The sequence below is a fragment of the Loxodonta africana genome, chromosome 9 (genome assembly GCF_030014295.1).
Source record: "Loxodonta africana isolate mLoxAfr1 chromosome 9, mLoxAfr1.hap2, whole genome shotgun sequence".
Classification (NCBI taxonomy): Eukaryota; Metazoa; Chordata; class Mammalia; order Proboscidea; family Elephantidae; genus Loxodonta; species Loxodonta africana.
This window is the reverse complement of record NC_087350.1, coordinates 100,099,831-100,121,007: the sequence shown is the minus strand read 5'-3', so window position 1 is coordinate 100,121,007 and position 21,177 is coordinate 100,099,831. Positions and strand designations below refer to the sequence as shown.

Here is a 21,177-nt window from a genome sequence, read left to right as displayed (position 1 = left end):
ACACACTCTCACCAGTGGTACAAACACCACCTTATTACTCAAAAGCACAAAATCTGTTTAACAGCTTGACTAGGGAGATACATTTTGCTTTAAGCAAAGTTAATCATCTCCTGTCTCAGTCATGCTCAATCCAGTCTCCATTTTTTTTTAATTGCACATTGCACCGCTTGTATCTGTACTGTATCATGCACATTGTAATACACACAAAAATAAAATGAGATAATCGAATTTCTAATATAGTTTCCCACATCTTAAAGGAGCCCAGTGGCACAGTGGTTAAGAGTTCAGCTGCTAACAGGTCAAAAGGTCAACAGTTGAATCCACCAGTCACTCCTCTGAATCTCCATGGGGCAGTCTACTGTTCTAAAGAATTGCTAAGAGTCGGAATCAACTCAACGGTAACGGATTTGTTTTGTTTTGGGGTGTCTATTTTTTTTTTTTATACCCACATTGGAAACCACTGCTCCAACCAACTGAGCTAAATGTAAGCAGAACTGCAGCAGCAGATGTCATAAATAGCCCTCCGTGGAATAACTAACACCTGATGAAAGCTGATAATGAATTTATTTTTGATAACAAAGGTAATCATATATAGGCAGGTTCATTCATTCATTCAATAAATATTTGTGGATTTTTTCCCATGGCAAGGCACTGTTGCAGGTATTGGAAATTCAGAAATGAACAGAACAGACAGAAGATAAAGGTCCCTGTTTTTATGCTGCTTACATCTAGTGAAGAAGACAGGTGATAAAGTATACATAAAAAATATATACATATATACGTAATAACACATTTCAAGTAATGATAAATGCTATGAAGAAAAAAAGACATAACAGGTCAAGGAAATAGAGCGTGGGGACCCAGCAGGAGAAGGAGGGTTGTCAGGAAGTTCTCTTTGGAGGGGTGACATGTCAGAGGAGAAATAAATGAAGTGAAGGAGGGAGCCATGAAAAAATCTGTAAGAAAAGCATGACAGGCAGAGGAAAACCACATGCAAAGAGCTGAGGTAGGTACAAACCTGGCATGCTCACTCAACAGGACCAAGATGAGTGTGCCCGGAGTAGAGGGAACAAGAAATAGGATATGGGCCCCCAAATGCTCTCTTAACTCAGTACTGAAGTCACTCCTGAGGTTCACCCTTCAGCCAAAGATTAGACAGGCCCATAAAACAAAACAAGACTAAATGGGCACACCAAACCAGTGTCAAGGATGAGAACACAGGAGGGGACAGGAAAGCAGAAAATGGGGAAACCGAGGTCGAGAAGGGGAGAGTGTTGACACATTGTGGAGTTGGCAACCCATGTCACAAAACATGTATTAACTGTTTTAATGAGAAAAGAATTTGCTCTGTAAACCTTCATCTAAAGCACAACTGAAAAAAAAAAAAAGGATATGGTGTTGGAGCATTGGATAAGGGCCACATCTGACAAAGCATTTTCAGTCCTGGTAAGGACTTTGGATTTTGCTGGAGGGTGAGGTTACTAGATGGTTTTGAGATAGGGAAGTGATCCCTCTGTGGGAAGAAGACTGGAGGTGGGGTAGGGGGAGAGGCAAGAGTGGAGTCACTAATGCCAGCTAGAAGATACCTTAGTATTCGAGGCAAATGGTGATGGTGCTTTGGACCAGGGTGATGGCAGCAGAGGTGATAAGAGGTGGTATCTGATAGGGGAGGCAGATTTAATAGGGTTTGGCCAGCAGGTGATGGGTTCAAAAGGAAGAGATCCCTAGTTAAATGGAACATGCTAGAGAAGAAAAACAGCCCCCCCCCAAAAGCTTATCATGAGTGGAGAGAGGAGGGGAATATTTAAATATAAGTCTAATGGCACTCATTTTAACTGACCTTTTGTTTTTCAGTCCATCTAACTACACTTTTATCACTGTTCAACATGTCCTGTGCAATTTCTCCCTTCTGCTCCTCCCCGCTCACTTTATTTGCAGTTTTGAAACCTCTTCAAATTTAAAATCTGGAACGTATTAAATCTTAGTAGACAGTTAATAAAATTCTTATACCATGACTGCTCTGAAACTTACACGTAGAAAGAAAAAACGGATGTAAGGATAAAAGACTAAACCTGAGGAAACCACGACAACAGGAGGTCCACCAACTTCTATCCTTCTGAGGTCAACGTGATGGATATTCAGTGCCTGATCTTTCTACCTTTTCTCTGGTTAACAAGTTCTTCTCTCCAGTCAGAATCTAATTCATATTAAAGGTTTTAAAAGGAATGAAAGACTGAAAGTAAAGAGATGAAACACTAACTGGGAAGTTGCTGCAACGAACCAATATGAAGTTAAAGGTATAGCTTTTAACTGTTTGGAGTTTTTTGATATCCATAAAATAACACAATAAAATAGATGTTTAGCATTACACAATGTAAAACATTATTTGAAATCTAATCTTGACCTAATGGGTAAGAGAAGCCCACGGTAACTGAGGAAACTTTCTGTCACAGAAAATAGATGCAAAGAAGGGTAACACACACACACCACCCCCTTAAACACACACAAGTACCCCTCTTGACTTCCAGAGCAGTTTATTCCACCTATATATAAAATAAAGCTAGTCGAAGATCAGGGATCTTTCTCTACGAGGCATTCCCCAGTAGAAATTGAGATCCACAGGTTTTTTTTTTTTTTTTTAACAACATATACCCCTTTTATCTCCCAGAAGACTATTGTCTTATTCTATGACCTCCCACCACTCTCTCCTACCCATACACAAGACATGTACATGAAATGTAGCATGAGGCATCCCAAGAAATTTGAAGGAAATGAAGACTGTCAACTGTATGAGATACATCAACAAGCCACGATAGTCACCCTAAAAACTAGCTCTGTAGACTAAGTAATAACTGCTTGATAATATTAACATACCTAAAGAAATAGGAATGTGTCAACAATCAAAAGGGAAGGGGGGCGGTAAGAGAGAGGCAAATGTTGTCAGTTCTCTTCCAAGGACTCTGGAGGCGAAAAGGAACCCAAGTGGTGTGCAATTAGCAATGAAGGCCACTAGAAAGGGTTTCCCTATAGTGGGAAGATGCCCTCAAGTCCCTCACTCCACCACCTAATATTCTCTGCTCAAATATCAGGCTCATCAAGGCAGAAGCAACAAAGGAAAGAATGTGCTAATTATGCCAATGAGTATTCCAATTCATATGGCATTCATATGTATACATCCCTCAGTCTGGTAAACAAACTGCATGAGTCCCTGAAGGACTGATCTCTTTAAAAGATCTACTGACAAAATCAGGAGGCAAAGAAGGAGCTCTGGTGGTTCAACGGTTAAGCGCTCAGCTGCTAACAGAAAGGTAGGCAGTTCAAACCCACCCAGCAATTTTGTGCAAGAAAAGACCTGATGATCTGCCCCTGTAAAGATGAGAGCCTAGGAAACCTTACGGAGCCGTTCTACTCTGTCATATAGAGCCACTATGAATCCTCACAACTGGACCAATAAGCAACATTATGATAAACAGAGAAAAAACTGAAATTGTCAAGGATTTCATTTTACTTGGATCCACAATCAACACCCATGGAAGCAGTGGTCAAGAAATCAAAAGACACATTGCATTGGGCAAATATGCTGCAAAAGGCCTCTTTATCTTGAAGACTAAGGTGCACCTTACCCAAGCCATGGTGTTTTCAATCGCCTTATATGAATGTGCAAGCTGGACAATGAATAAAGAAAACTGAAGAAGAATAAGGAAAACCTAAGAAGAACTGATGCCTTTGAATTGTGCTGTTGGAGAATACTGAATATACTATGGACTGCCAAAAGAATGAACAAATCTGCCTTGGAAGAAGTACAACCTGAATGCTCCTTCGAAGCAAGAATGGCCAGAGTACATCTCACATACTTAGGGACATGTTGTCAGGAGGGATCAGTCCCTGGAGAAGGACATCATGTTTGGTAATGTAGATGGTCAGCGAAATAGAGGAAGATCCTCAACGAGATGGATTGACACAGTGGCTGCAACAATGGGCTCAAGCATAACAACGATTGTGAGGGTGGTGTAGGACTGGACAGTGTTTCATTCTGTTGTACACTGGGGTCTCTACGAATCGACTTCACAGCACCTAACAACAACATGAGTTGGAATAGACTTGATGGCACATAACAACAGAAGACCTACAAAGGAGAAGCCCTACTGGCGTAATGGTTAAGCACTTGGCTGCTAACCAAAAGGTTAGGGGTTCAAACCCACCAGCTCTCCACGGGAGCAAAGACCTGGCAATCTGCTCCTGTAAATATTACAGCTTAGGAAACCCTATGGGGCAGTTCTACTCCATCGTATAGGGTTGTTATGAGTCAGAATTAACTCAACAGCACCCAACAGGCCTCTGAAGGCCAGAAGCATACCATGAGTGGACTATGATTACTCCTTTAAGATATGACTATTCTCCTAATGGATTTTATGCTTCTTAATGTTAAGATTGTCCCTCGGTGGTACAAAGGGTTAAAATGATTGGCTGTTAACCTAATGGTTCAAATCCACCCAGAGGGACCCTGGAAGAAAGGCCTGCAGGTCTACTTCTGAAAAATCAACCACTGAAAACCCCATGGGGAACAGTGCTACTCTGACACACGTGGGGTAACCATGAGTCAAACAGATCCAACGGCAACTGGTTAATGTTAGGGTTATAGCTTCTACTTCATCTGTAAAACCTATAGCACCTAACACAGTGCCATGTATATGCAAGAACTCAAATACCTTTTGAACTGTTACATTCTAAAATAATTAAATGCTATGTTATACTTTGGAAAATACAGTCAACTAGAGTTCCATGTCTGTGTCAAATGGACAGCTTTAACATAAAAATCTAAAGATTTTCTAAATGTATTTTTACTTTTACCAAATCAGTACATTGTCTAATGCTATTTCATAACCTGCCATTTCCAAAATTGTATGTCAATCTTCAGCAATTTGTTCTACATATATAGTAGGCAAACATTTACTTGTGTCCAGTTAACAGATTTATTATTTTGGTATATCTGCATTTCAGGAATACAATTTGACAATACTACTAGTAAAACATTCAGAGATATATCACAAAACATTGAGCTAGTTAGTATATTCAATATTCACCATGTCATCCACACACAGAACTGAAACCACCAAAATTATGTACTGAATTATCTATTGCAATATGAAAATTACAAGCATTAGTCTTAAGCTCTCCCTGGCCCCCAAAACACAAAAAGACTCACCTAAATTCAGTTAGCCATTCAATTCTGTCTTCTATACTTCCTCTTAAGGACGTTGTAAACTACGAATTTCTTCTCCTGGATGCTTCTTGACATACAAACTAACTTCATTTGACCTAATCATCACCGTCCTCTGTATGCAGAGATGTCATGCCAGGGATTGGTTTTAGCTTATGGACACAAGAGAAGGAATGAAGACCGACGCATAGGCATGGGTCCTTTATGAAAGTTACTGTTAGCGTAGGATACACATACAGTGAAAAGTTTGGCTCCACACCTGGCAGAATTCCTTGGATTTTAAAATATTCATCTACTTTTAATATTTTTTAGAGTTCACATGCTGTGAAGCAAAATTAATGTTTTAGTCTATCAAAAACCAATACAAACACAATGGTTTGTTTACAATTACCATTTTTAATGAGACAGAAATCTGAACTATCTCATTGTACTTCCAGAAGCATACCTGTTAGCCTATGTATTGATGGCATAAATGTCCCAAATCTACTAGATAAGAAGCCCTGGTGGAGCAATGGTTAAGTACAAAGCTGCTAACCAAAAGGTGAGCAGTTTGAATCTACCGGCCAGTTCGAGGGAGAAAAGACCTGGTGATCTGCTCCCTAAATATTACCTACTCTGTCCTATAAGGGTTGCTGTGAGTCGAAATCAACTCGACAGCACACAACAATCCACTGGATAGTGAAATGTGTACTACAGTCAAATTAGATCCACAAGACACAAAGCTGAGGGGACTTTCTTTGTGTGCCTACAACATTCAAGTCAATTACCTTCTTCACGGTTCTAAACCATGGAAAACATCAACTATCATATATCATAACAACTCACATGGTTTTTTCATGCCATACAAAGCAACAGACATACGAGCACATGTCAACATGTTTAAAAAACAGAACAGTAACATTAACTTTGTTCAACACAAACACAATGTGTCATTTGGTATACTAAAAATTTTTATATATAACCAAAAATCACCACCTGTCCAGTAGGTATAAAATTTTCTGCCCTGCCAATTTTTGTACATGGTTTTAAATTCTTTACAGAATTTTCACCACGATGAAGGTAAATCCTCCAAATATATTGGCTAGTTATTATTTATATATGTAAACAATGCTGAGGAAAAAACATGCACTCACCACATATACATTTGATCAGAATTAGCCATTTGATCAATAGTTGATGCCTAATTGAATAATAAAATGTGTCTAAAACAACTGACAAAAGGCAAAAAAAAAAGTCAATACACTTAAGGTAAGAGTGGTCCAACAGAATAACAGAAAAGCAATCACTTACATGGCACTGAATATAGGTCATTATTAACATGAAAAAGGAGAAAATTAAAACTTTTAACAAATCCAACAATGCTACAACATAGCTGTCTTCAAACCAAGTTACCTTTCACATATATGCAAATTTCTCTAATTCAATGATCAGATTCTTGAATTACAAAAGCTGCCAGGTAAACAGCAAAATAATCTCATGTTTCCAAATGTGCCGTGTCAGATTTGAACATGGTAATTTACTTAAAACTGAACTGGACCAGTCAGATTGGGTTTGGAGATGATACAACATTTTTTAGTTTCATCTCTATTGGTGTTTTTCTAGTCATGACGGGATGTGTAGGAAGACAAATTTTCTCAATGATTTTTTTTCCCCTTTCCTTTTGAGGTGTGTATAAAACCAAAAACAATTATTTCTAGGTACTTAATTCCACCCTCCAGGGCATGAAGTGTGTCTCTTATCATACGGAACACCTAGAATGCTTTCAAAGGCAATGATAATTAAGAAACATCAAAGTAAAACCAGGGTGTTTTCCAGGGAACTAGGAGTACTATCATCTTTTGGCTACAGACTGACATATTTCTTGTCCTCTGGAATACCACCAACAGTTTTTTGCTCAAACAATAGAATGTACTTCCTTAATGCTTCCTTTATTCTTCTGATTGTCAGATAAACCTGACTTTTAAAAGTAAATTGCTAAGGGGACCAAGAATAGCCAAAACAATCTTGAAAAAGAGGAACGAAGTTGGAGGACTCACACTTCGCAACTGCAAATTTACTACAAAGTTACAGTAATCGAGATAGTGTGGTACTGGCATAAGGATAGACACATAGATCAATGGGACAGAATGGAAAGTCCAAAAAAAGACTCAGCTGATTTTCAACAAGGGTGCCAACACAAGTCAATGGGGAAAGAACAGTCTTTTCAACAAACAGTGTTGGGAGCAACTAGATATCCATATATATATAAAAGAATGAAGTTGGACTTCCCTTCCTCACATCATATACAAAAGTCAACTCAAATGGATCAAAGTGCTCAAACGATGAGTCTTAGAAGAAAACACGGGGTAAACTTTTGCGACCTTGCATGAGACAATGCTTTCTTAGGACATCAAAAACAAAAAAGAAAAAATTTAAAAGTTGGACTTCATCAACATTTAAAACTCTGTGTTTAAAGGACATCATCAAGAAAGTAAAAAGACAACTCACAGAATGGGATAAAATATTTGAACGTCATAAATCTGATACGGAACATGTACCCTAAATATATAAACAACTCTTACGACTCAACAATTAAAAGAAAAATAACCCAAAGGAAAAATGGGCAAAGAATTTGAACACGAATTTCTCCAAAGACAATAAACAAATGGCTAGTAAGCACATGAAAAGATGCTCAACATCATTACCAGTCAGGGAAATGCAAATCAAAGCTACAATGATAGACTTTCACCTAAAACACAATACAATATTATTAAAAGAAAAAAAAAAAACACACAATGCAATACTACTACACAACCACTAGAGTGGCTAAAACAAAAGATAGGCAACAATAAGTGTTGACGAGGATGTGGAAAGACCAAAACACTCATGCACTGCTGGTAGTAATGTGAAATGGTATAGCTGCTTTGGAAAACAATTTGGCAGTTCCGCAAAAGGTTAAAGATAGAATTACGTTGTAACCCAGGCAATTCTACTCCTTGGTACATGCCCCCAAAAAATGAAAACATGTTTACACAAAATGTGTACACAAATGTTTACAGCACCATTATTCATTTAATAGCCAAAAAGTGGAAACAACTCAAATGTCCATCCAATGATAAACAGATAAATAAAAGGTTGTAGATCCATACAATATTTGTGAATAAAAAGGAATGAAGAACTGATACATGATATGAAATGGATGAACCTTGAAAACATTATGCAAAATGAAGGACGCCTGACACAAAAGGCCACATATTGTATGAATCCATTTTTATATGAAATGTCCATAACAGGAAAATTTATAGCAACAAAAAGTAGATTAGCGTTTGCCTAAAACAGGAGAGGGAGAATTAGAGGTAGTGGAATTCTTTTTGGGGTGATAAAAATGCTCTAAAATTTCTTGTGGAACACAGCTCTTAGAATGTAACGAAAAATACTGAGCTGTACATTTTAAACGGATGAACCGTATGGTACATAAATTCTCTCTAAATGAAGATTTTTAAAATAGTACATTGCTATGATTATATCATTGCTAACGTCAGATGGCCCCCACACGTCTGTCATTTGTCGTACTGTGGGGGCTTGTGTATAGCTGTGATGCTGGAAGCTATGCCACTGGTATTCAGATACCAGCAAGGTCACCCACGGAGGACACGTTTCAGCTGAGCTTACAGACTAAGACAGACTAGGAAGAAGGACTCGGCAGTCTACTTCTGAAAAGCATTAGCCAGTGAAAACTTTATGAATAGCCACGGAACACTGTCTGATATAGTGCTGGAAGATGAGCCCCCCAGGTTGGAAGGCACTCAAAAGATGACTGGGAAAGAGCTGCCTCCTCAAAGTAGAGTTGACCTTAATGACATGGCTGGAGTAAAGCTTTCAGGACCTTCGTTTGCTGATTTGGCACGACTCAAAATGAGAAGAAACAGCTGCAAACATCCATTAATAACCGGAACCTGGAATGTACAAAGTATGAATCTAGGAAAATTGGAAATCGTCAAAAATTAAATGGAACGTATAAACATCAATATCCTAGGCATTAGTGAGCTGAAATGGACTGGTATTGACCATTCTGAAGCAGGCAATCATATATTCTACTATGCTGGGAATGACAACTGGAAGAGGAATGGTGTTGCATTCATTGTCAAAAAGAGCGTTTCAAGATCTATCCTGAACTACAACGCTGTCAATGACAGGATAATATATATACACCTACAAGGAAGACCAGTTAATACGACTATTATTCAAATTTATGCACCAACCACTAGGGCTAAAGATGAAGAAACAGAAGATCTTTATCAGCTGCTGCAGTCTGAAATTGATCGAACATGCGATCAAGATGCATTGATAATTACTGGCAAGTGGAATGCGAAAGTTGGAAACAAAGAAGAAGGTCCAGTAGTTGGAAAATGTGGCTTTGGTGACAGAAACAATGCCGGAGATCAAATGATAGAATTTTGCAAGACCACCGACTTCTTCATTGCAAATACCTTCTTTCACCAACATAAGCGGCGGCTATACACATGGACCTCGCCAGATGGAACACACAGAAATCAAATTGACTACATCTGTGGAAAGAGACGATGGAAACGCTCATATCATCAGTCAGAACAAGGCCAGGGGCCGACTGTGGAACAGACCATCAATTGCTCATACGCAAGTTCACACTGAAACTGAAGAAAATCAGAGCAAGTCCACGAGAGCCAAAATATGACCTTGAATATATCCCACCTGAATTTAGAGACCATCTCAAGAATAGATTTGACACATTGAACACTAGTGACCGAAGACCAGACGAGTTGTGGAATGACATCAAGGACATCATCCATGCAGAAAGCAAGAGGTCACTGCAAAGACAAGAAAGAAAGAAAAGACCAAGGTGGGTGTCAGAGGAGACTCTGAAACTTCCTCTTGAGCATCGAGCAGCTAAAGCAACAGGAAGAATTCATGACGTAAAAGAAACGAACAAAAGATTTCAAAGGGCCTCTCGAGAAGACAAAATAAAGTATTATAATGACATGTGCAAAGAGCTGGAGATGGAAAACCAAAAGGGAAGAACACGCTCAGCGTTTCTCAAGCTGAAAGAACTGAAGAAAAAATTCAAACCTCAAGTTCCAATAGTGAAGGATTCCATGGGGGAAAATATTAAATGAGGCAGGAAGCATCAAAAGAAGATGGAAGGAATACACAGAGCCGTTATACCAAGAAGAATTACTCGATATTCAACCATTTCAAGAGGTGGCATATGATCAGGAACCAATGGTACTGAAGGAAGAAGTCCAAGCTGCTCTGAAGGCACTGGAGAAAAACAAGGCTCCAGGAATTAATAGACTATCAATTGAGATGTTTCAACAAACAGATGCAGCGCTGGAGGTGCTCACTTGTCTATGCCAAGAAACATGGAAGACAGCTTCCTGGCCAACTGACTGGAAGAGATCCATATTTATGCCTATTCCCAAGAAAGATGATGCAACCGAATGTGGAAATTATAGAACAATACCATTAATATCACATGCAAGCAAAATTCTGCTGAACATCATTCAAAAATGGCTGCAGCAGTATATCGACAGAGAACTGCCAGAAATTCAGGTTGGTTTCAGAAAAGGACATGGAACCAGCTATATCATTGCTGATGTCAGATGGATCCTGGATGAAAGCAGAGAATACCAGAAGGATGTTTACCTGTGTTTTACTGACTATGCAAAGGCGGATCATAACAAGCTATGGGTAACACTGCGAAGAATGAGAATTCCAGAACACTTAACTGTGCTCATAAGGAACCTTTACATAGATTTAGAGGCAGTTGTTCGGACAGAACAAGGGGATACTGATTGGTTTAAAGTCAGGAAAGGTGTGCCTCAGGGTTGTATTCTTTCACCATACCTATTTAATCTGTATGCTGAACAAATAATCCGAGAGGCTGGACTATATGAAGAAAAACGGGGCATCAGGATTGGAGGAAGAATCATTAACAACCTGCGTTATGCAGATGACACAACCTTGCTTGCTGAAAGCGAAGAGGACTTGAAGCACTTCCTAATGAAGATCAAAGACCACAGTCTTCAGTATGGATTATACCTCAACATAAAGAAAACAAAAATCCTCAGAACTGGACCAACGAGCAACATCATGATAAACGGAGAAAAGATTGAAGTTGTCAAGGATTTCATTTTACTTGGATCCACAATCAACACCCATGGAAGCAGCAGTCAAGAAATCAAAAGACACACCGCATTGGACAAATCTGCTCCAAAGGACGTTTTTAAAGTGTTGAAAAGCAATGATGTCACCTTAAGACTAAGGTGCGCCTGACTCAAGCCAAGGTGTTTTCAGTCACAACCCATGCATGTGAAAGCTGGAGAATGAATAAAGAAGACTGAAGAAGAACTGACACCTTTGAGTTGTGGTCTTGGATAATACTGAATATACCAGGGACTGCCAGAAGAATGAACAAATCTGTCTTGGAAGCAATACAACCAGAACGCTCCTTAGAAGCAAAGACGGCGAGACTATGCCTCACGTACTTTGGACATGTTGTCAGGATCAGTCCTAGAGAAGGACATCATGCTTGGTAAACTAAAAGGGTCAGGGAAAAAGAGGAAGACCCTCAATGAGATGGACTGACACAGTGGTTGCAACAATGGGCTTAAGAATAAGCATTGTAAGGATGGTGCAGGGCCAGGCAGTGTTTCGTTCTGTTGTACACAGAGTCGTTATGAGTCGGAATAGACTCAATGGCACCTAACAACAACGACTACATCTTTTTTTAATGAAGGGCATCTCATTTTTTGTTAGTAAGGGGTATGCTTTATTTCTTTTTGAATTGTGTTTTAGGTGAAGGTTTACAGAGCAAATTAGTTTCCCATTCAATAATTTATATACAAAGTGTTCCATGACATTGGTTGTAATCTCTGCAATATGTCAGCACTCTCTCTGTTTCTAGCCTGAGTTCCCCATTTCCATTCATCTGGTTTTTCTACCCCTTCCTGCCTTCCCATCTTTGCTTTTGGGCAAATGCTGCCCTTGTGGTCTCTTTGATTGCTCTAAGAAGCACTTTCCTCACAGGTGTTATTGTTTATTGTATAAGCCTGTCTGCTATAGGGTTGCTATGAGTCAGAATCTACCCCACAGCAATGGGCTTGTTTTTCTGGTCTGTTATTTGGCTAAAAGGTGATCTCCAGAACTGGCTTCAAATCCAAGTTAGAAGGGTTACAAATGGCCACTGTCTCAGGGATTCCTCCAGTCTATCACATCAGTAAATCTGTTCTTTTTTAGGAATTTGGGTTTTTCTCCTGCTCTGTCCAGGACCCTCTATTGTGACTCCTTTCAGAAGAGTCGGTAGTGGTAGCTGGGTACCATCTAGTTTTTCTGGTCTCAGGCTAGTGGAGGCTGTGGTTCCTGTGGGCCATTAGTCCTTTGGACTAATTGCTTCCTTGAGTCTTTGGTTTTCTTCATTCTTTTTCGCTCCGGACAGGAAAAAAACAATGGCTATATCTTAGACGGCCATTCGCAAACTTTTAAGACGCCAGACACTATCACCAAAGTAGGATGTAGAATACTGACTTTATGAACTATGTTCTACCAATTGACCTAGATGATGATTACACAGTTCCATCAAACAAAATATAAAATGTTCCAATTAGAAAGAGACTCAGAAATTCCAAACTCACTTGTTTTACAAATGAGAAAATGGAGGTGAATAGATTGGGGCCTGCTCAGTCCCAGGGCCATCTCAATGTACAACTGGTACAATTGTCTTCCAAGATCAGTCAGCTACATAGAGATAATGACTGAAGCAAGAATGGGTGTAGGACACCTGTAGAAAGTAGCTACACACTACAGCCATGTATTCCTTTCTCTTTACTTACCACATAAAAACCAAAAAAAAAAAAAAAAACCCACTGCCAACAAGTCGATTCCAACTCATAGCGACCCTACAAGACAGAACAGAACTGCACCATAAGGTTTCCAAGGCTGTAATCTTTACTGAGACAGACTGCCACATCTTTCTTCTGTGGAGTAGCAGGTGGTTTCAAACCACCAACCTTTCAGTTAGCAGTCAAGCACTTAACCACTCCACCACCAGAGCTCCTTATTTACCACATAGCGCTAGTCCATTTTACTCTTTTTTTTTTTTTTTTTTTTGAGGACAGTGTCTTAAAATTGCAGCCCTTATCTTCCCAAGTCCCACTTTCTTCCTGTTCCCCTCAACACATAATAAATGATAGCTGGACTATTACACAGGGGGAAATTAGCATACTCTTTATCTTGTCTAGAGGAAGGCCAACAGTTCACCTCAGATGATCAGGGCAGATTCATCTCCATATAATCTACACAGTACATCCACCAAACAACCAAGACAACGGGGCATGGGCCTACATTGGCTGGGCATCCCAACTGAGGAGGGAAAAAAAACCCACTGCCATGGAGTCAATTTCAACTAATGGTGACCCCATGTGTTCCAGAGCAGAATTGAGCTCCACAGGATTTTCTTCAACGAAATCTTTAAGGGAGCATATCACCAGGACTTATTTTCAAGGTGTAGCTGGGTGGGTTTGAATCACCAACCTTAGGGGGGTGAAAAATAGCTCCTCTCTCTTCCCTGAAGCAGATGTAACTTAAACTGCTAACACTTTCAACAAGACACCACGAGAGGCTTACCACAGAAAATTTCAAATACACTATTAAAAAGTTAGCCTTGGCCAAAAAAGGTAGGCTCAAGTTAAAATTATAAAGCACTTTACAGAGATTTTATGGTAAGTCATTGACATATTTGAAGAGGGATTAGAGAGCCCCAAAAGAACTGACCAAAAAGAAAAAAAAAACTACTAAAATTGGGAAGACAATATTTTATTCATTCTTGGTAAAAAAAAGAATTTCCAAGCTAAAAATAAATAAATAAAGTTTTAGGTGAGGCAGAGATGAAGGTACTTAATTACCATTTTCTAGTCAAATGATTTGAGAATCATTAAAGTAATTCTGCTCATTTCCTATAATGCTGAATATGTTCCAACCCAAAAGCTGCAAATGTTTGTATTTATGATGATTTGAAAATGATCCCACGATCATTCTTTATTTCCTTTACATTGAGGCAAATAAGTTTCCAGGCAAACGCATTTCTAAAGAATCAAGTGATAATACTAGGCTATGGAAACTAAAAGAGGAAAATGGTACTACAGGAAAATTAATATGCTCTATTACTTTTTTTATTACCTTTAATCCCCCCAGAACACCAAACTCCACTGCCATCGAGTTGATTCCGACTTACAACGACACTGCAGGACAGAGGAGAACTGCCCTATAGGGTTTCCAAGGCTGTAGATCTTTAGGGAAGCAGACTGCCACATCTTTGTCCTTTGGAGCAGCTGGTAGGTTCTAACCACTGAGCTTAGCAGCCAAGTACTTAACCACTGCATCAGCAGGGCTCCCAATACATTATCTTCACAGTTTTTAAGACACATATATGACATCTGTAAAATATCCCCAATTTTTTTTAGTGTATAAGAATTAAGACAAATTGTTAAAGAGATTGATTCACATACATAACTTAGTACTAAAAAAAGGTATAATACACTAGTCACCAGAAATACCGCTTTTGTCCTCGAAAAGATTAAAAAAAGGAAAATAAGACTTTTCATTGCTGTCAAACATCTTCAATTTTCCCCTCAAATGAAGTTTAGATGAAAACAATGTGACTGACAAGCACCACACAGGCAAATCTTGGCAACTCTCAACTCCATCTATCTCCTTGGCCTGCTAAGTGAAATTCCTTCACAAACTGCTGGTCCTTGCAATAACTCCTACAAAGCTCATTACTGCCAGCGTCAGCCTGTCCCCGATGTTGTGCATTTATCCCCGGTATGCATATCAACATGTGGCACATGTCCTTGACATGCACAGAAGAGCTGCACCCCAGGACAGCAGCATGCACGACAATAGTGTCGACTCTAACTTCTTTATGGTTGCTGGGATGTAACCGAGAAATCTAATAACTGTGACAGTGGGGCCTTTCGGTTTTTCCTTGCCTTTCCAGACAGTGAAGCTGCGCAGACACTAATGAAAGGTTAAATGAATAGGAATAGCTGACAAGAGGTACAATAAAGAAGGAGCTTAGTAATCCACAGACACTGAGCAGAGACCCTTGGCTCAAGCAGAGAAAGGACAGCACATCGTGGAGTCACAATATTTAAAACAGCTTGCTATACACAGAGGCTTTTGTGTCTGGGTACATGTCTGGCTTTGGACTAAAAAAAAAAAGATGCTGAAAAGGAATTTCAGCATGGGTCACTTTGGCAAAAGTAAGGTCATAATAAGAGAAAAATGTTTTGTGTGGGTTGTTACATCTTTGTACTAAACACAAAAAAACAGGGACTATGAACTCATGAACCACAAGTTCCAAGACAATACTGTAAATTTTGACAGCTATTAAATGCTGTATTTAGAGGGCTGGGTTGATGTAACCCCCACTGGTAAGACATACATGCAGTGACTCACTTAGTAGTTGGCCCATTCTGCCATCCTTGTGGAATTCCTGGCGTTCATCTTATTGAGAGTTTTACAGTCAAACTCTAGGCTTTGGTTAACGTGACTTGTTACGAATACCACCAAAACTCTCAAGCCACCTTCCACTCTTTGCGAAACTTCCCAGCAGTTATCGTAAGGATCCTGAATCTATCATCTAGCAATTAGTTAAGTGCAAGGCAAACTTTGTGTAATTTCAAGTGACTGCAACTGTGAAATGTCCTCAATAGAATTCTTAATTATTGAACTTACTTTTTTTTTTAAATGTCCTTTTCACAACACCTTAAGAGAAAGTTGTATTCCTCGGGGAGCTGATTTCAAATTACAGTGGCAAGACTATTTAAAATCAAGAAGGAAAAAAAAAGCTCCAGAATGTAAAGGGGAAAAAATAAGCAAAAAGAAAACATCTGACATGATTATATACAGATTTCTGTTTTAAAAGACAAAAAGTTAGGACTTGGCTACAGCAAAACCTTAAAAAATGATTTATCTGTAAAATCGTTCTTATGCATATGCATGAGCTGGAATATAGGTTCACAACAAAGGGCAAAACCGTACTGAGAACATGTTCTAAAACAAGGGAGCCTCTTTGAACACCCAAATTAAATTATAGCTGAACTCTTGAGTGTACTGAGGGTTCTAATAAGCAGCAAACAAAGGCTTTTATTGGCTAGTGACATAATAAGAGCTACTGTGCAAGAGAATTAAAAAAGACAAATCTGGATGGTTTATCTCACTGGATTATATTATTTGCTTAAATGGAAAATAAGTTTGTCCAAAGTAATGCTATAAAAACTAGTATATAACTATTAAACAGCAACTATGATCAATGGTTCTTAATGTAAACATCACAAATTTTAGTGGGAAGGGTGATACGAATGTGAAATTAAACAACGAATACTGAATTTAATACCATTTAAGTCCTCTTTCTTTAAATTTCACTTATTTATTGACTCCTAATATATCGGCTTTATAAACGGTTTACTATTTTTGCCTATAACATGAAACATTTTAAAGGCGTTTTCTCTTCGGAGTGCAGCTGTTGTATGTAAAGCTACTTCAGAAATCATCATTTACAGAAAGGACATGGTCCTTGAGAACTGAAAGAAGGTATCACACTCCTCAGTTGTCTAGTGGGAAGTCACTTTTAACAGAACTTTCAAGGCTGGCCTACTAACACATGAGAAGAACTCCTTCAGGTGACAAAACTATAAACAGTACTTAGCAAACCAGAACAGATTTAAAATGTATTTGGTTGCATTTTGCTTGATCTTCAAATCATCCGAAAGGTAGAACCCCAGAAATCTTCGCTGACTAGTAAGAAAGTGTAATTGCTCCAGTCACAGCTTTAAAAACCCACAATCTCACCTCCCAGCTTAAACACTGAGCTGGTGTTCATTACCTACTCTTTTTATGCAACATTTTGATTGCCAGAATTTTTTTTTTTTTAACCTTAAATATATCTAATAAAATCATGAGGCTCCCTCTAGCTCTTCAGAAAGGAGGTTACTAACCAATGATCATATATAATTCCCTACCAGCAGTGAAAAGATTTAAGGGGGCTGCTTCCCCTTCCACAAGAAATGTTCTGAACTCTGTTTCTTTTAAGAATGTACATGGTAAATGAGACCATCTGCTGAGGAATTCAGAAAGCATTGCTCCTTATACACACATCAAGTTAAAAATCTATTAAATACTTCCAATCTACGCTTTATATACAAAATTCTATAATGAAACTTTATTCTGTTTAAACCAAATTATGTGTACATTCCCAACTTAGATTTGCCCATCTTGTCTAAAATTAATTTTAATTAAAAAAATAACTTGTTTAAATATTCACAGTATAAGTCGACCTAGTGATCTGACCTCTTTTCTAAAAAACCTACATTTAAATGCAGAATCTTGAAAATGATAAAAAATACACTTTATTAGCAGTATATCTGAGGAGCTTATGTAAAACAAAAATGCTGATGGTAATTTGTAGAAAACATTTTCATGTACCATAATATTTATACACAAGACTGGTAATGACTTCTTTATTGTTTAATCTTTTCTGCAATTCAGTATTGGATATTTTGGGACTGGAGTTATTTAGAAGACTATAAATAACAGAGTTGAAATATGTCATTGATATTTAGTCTATATTACAACAGCCATAAAAGCCACATCGTCGACTGGCAAATCATTTCAAACAAGTGTATATGAAAAACACTAAATCGAACTCCACATACTCCCTAGGACCATCTTTCAAATACTTAAGGAATATTTAAACTAGTGCTGAATCTTAACTCTAAAATTAAAAGGAGAGGAAATCACTAACTTCAAGTCATCACCTATTTTGGACTCCCTTAACATAAGAAATATTCTCAGGAACAAAAACAAAAAGAATAGCTCCCCCTACCCCTCCACCCCCGCCCCTTTTTGAGCCAGTGTCCAATTTCTTCTTTTCTGAACAGCTGTATTATCCAACTTAAGTTGCTCTGCTAATTTCAGTCCCACAAGGACTAACTTGGAAGGCAAAAAAATACAAGAAAAGATCAATTTGCTGGGAAAGATCAAATGAGAAAACTGTGGGGACAGCACCAGGTCAGCGTGTGGAGAACTAAGCAGACCTGTTCTTCATTAACTGCGGCTCTCTGGGGATGTCACACACTACCTGTCCGTGGGCTTTATTGAACCGCCTAACCCGCCTCTCTGTTCCATTCTTCTGGGCCCAAGTGAATCATATCCTGCTGCTGACAAGTTAGCAGGGGACTGCGGCTGCAACATGAAAGTACTTTTCTTTCTTGTCTAAATCAGGCAGATTTTTGAAAAGACGACGACACAGCATTGACTCGTGACATGGCAAGATGAAACGAGAGGTCTGGGCCGGTCTTGGAGCTGTGCAGATAAAAGTAATCAAATGACACTCCTGGAATGCAAATTGGCATTCTTGACTGCGGCAATTGCACAACCATGAAACATCCCTGACAGCAAGCAAGATTAGGACAAAATGTTATGTAAAGCACTGAACTCAAAAACTCTCACTTGAAAATTCAAACTGTAACACTTACATTTTAATATAGCAATAGTCAGCTCTGCTTTTGTCTGCTTCTTTTTGTAATCATGTATCCCTGCCTGACAGATATCTTGCACCACAGGTAGAAGAGAAAAAAAAATCAGATATTAGGAAATGTACAGCTGCTATTAATATTTTCCTAATATTTATTTTTTAAATCACGTGGTTGCTTCTTGTTCAAAGCGCTACATGCAAACAACACCCAACTTTAAGATTCTCAAGAGGAGAAAAACGACTTTTCTCACAAGATACTTTGCACAGAGTTCCATTCAGGCTCAGTATTAACTTCCCTCAGGTGAAGACAATCCAGTACTTTGGTAAAATGATTAGCAATCTGGATTTTAAATACTATGCTCTCCAGGACCAGAAAGAGTAGCTACAACTAAGAACTTCATTAAGACTGAATGGTTTAAATGAAACAGCTACAAATATAACATAAAACACAGATACCCCATAAATGGGTTCACAAGGGATTTTTTGGTGATTCCAAATGGTAAAGGAAGTTCCATTAATTTGTACAAGGTCTCACTATTCTTGTGTACATCTTCAGATCACACTAAATAATAGTGCCAGAAAAGAAATTCCCCCACTTAGAGCATGTGTGTGTGTGCACAGTTTAACATCTGAAATTGCAAAATACAAAACAGTGGATGACAAATGGCTTAGCCACTGTTCAAAGTGATTAGCAGACCTACAACTAGCTTTTACAATGTACTTGTGTAAAATGCTGCTGGAGGAAAAACTCTCAAAGTTCTAACAGATATGTTTAATATTTTGTTTTGACGCCCCCACTTAAACAAGGGTTCCAACAACTGCAACTGTCCACGAAGTATTAAAAAAAAAAAATCAAAACAGGCCACTTTCTGCCACTTTAATTCTGGGTACACAGGTTTCTTTTAGGATGTCTTTTGTACATCACTTTTACAACAGCTTGAGTCTAGGGTAAACGGGAACCATCATAAATCGCACGCTGATTTCAAAACCACTTTAATTTCTATCAGCGTTACTGTAACCACAGTCCTGGGAGCACTCTTTTTTTTTTTTGGTGGTGGGGGGGTGCCTGCATTTGACAGTCGCATCTCCTACACTACACTCCAGTTGTAGCTTTGATCACTGAAACAAGAGATGTCACATGGGGGGGGGAAGAGAAATAAATGCCAACCCGCTATCTCCCTTTTTCTTTTAAATATTTCATATTCCGTCTACATGCAGAACCCGGTATACCAGATCACCAAGTAGGGGGTAACAATAGCAACGCTGGGTGGAAGTAAACTAAAACACAGGGAGTGGTCAAGTCCCATTTCTAACAAATGACTTCCCCGAAAGCGGACAGAGCCGCTCATCACCAGCCGAACTAATTGCAGGCGTCCTCGCTGCAGAGAAGCCGCTTCGCTAGAGAGGCCGGGCTGGAGGCTTGCTTCGCAAACCATCCCGTGCCTTCCACCATTTGCACTTGGAACTTTTTAAGTATCACCTTAAGGGAAATTTAATCCAGTGTTTTTTTGTTTTTTAACTCTATTGATTTCTGCCCGCTCCCCAGGCCCCATATCCCACCCTCCATCCAACGTGTAAAGTCAAACAAATCCGCTCCTTCCCAATTCCACCTCAAAAAAAAAAAAAAAAAATTCTAGAGCTTATTTTCCTGCCCTGTGTTTCTCCACATTCTTCCTAAAACCTCCAGGAATATTTCCTACAATCTTCATTTACAAAGGGAAGCTTCAGAATGGGAAGGAGAGGGGAGGGGACCGGGTGGCGCTGCCCTCTCTGCGCGGCGCACGGGCGCGCCCGGGCACCCACGCCCCGCGCCGGTCCCTCACGCGGGGGCAAGTTGAAAAAGTTACCGTGGGTCCCAAACGCTCTCCTTCCCGCCCCGCGCTCCAGCTAATGCTCCATTCATCCCCCCGTGTCTCTTCCACCCCGTGCTCCCCACGCCTGTCCCCAACTTCCCGGAGCCCCCACTCAGCCCCTGCCCGCCTGTCGCTCACCTTTCCTCGGACGCCGCGAGAGCGGGTACAACTTCACGCCCCCCACCAGCCCCCTCCCACCTGGAGCTCTCCTCAGAAACTTGGGGCCAAGTTTAGGGAAAGATTTCGGGAGCACAGCAGGAGTCAGGCAGGGTTGGGGTTTCCCTCTCCTGCTCGCCCTCTTCACCCCCCCCCCCCCCACCTCAAGCCGCTCAACTTGAGGCAAACACGGTCCCGAGCGGCCGCGGGGGTCGTTTCTGACGAGGTCTAGAATAGAAAGAAAAGGATGGTGGAAACTTCTTACCATCTCGGCATGCTGGTTGTCAAGTGCAGCCCCCGCCTCTTGGTCTCCTCTTAGCGGCCGCGCCTGGACCAGCCCCCTCGGCCGCCTCGCGCTCCTCTGTCTCGGCCTTTCTCTCCCTCCCCCACCGGGT

General features: G+C 39.7%; 1 protein-coding gene across 4 annotated transcripts in view; it reads right to left on the bottom strand.

Moving 5' to 3' along the window:
- The window catches only part of BNC2 (basonuclin zinc finger protein 2), a 481,109-nt gene extending 459,967 nt beyond the window's left edge, over window positions 1-21,142 (bottom strand). For all 4 annotated transcript variants that reach the window (XM_010587927.2, XM_023545245.2, XM_010587928.2 and 1 more), the window contains exon 1: window positions 21,048-21,142. In XM_010587927.2, coding sequence (XP_010586229.1) covers window positions 21,048-21,050 — 3 coding nt within the window. In that variant the 5' untranslated portion in view covers window positions 21,051-21,142. The remainder of the gene's footprint in view (window positions 1-21,047) is intronic.
- Window positions 21,143-21,177: the final 35 nt, after the last annotated feature.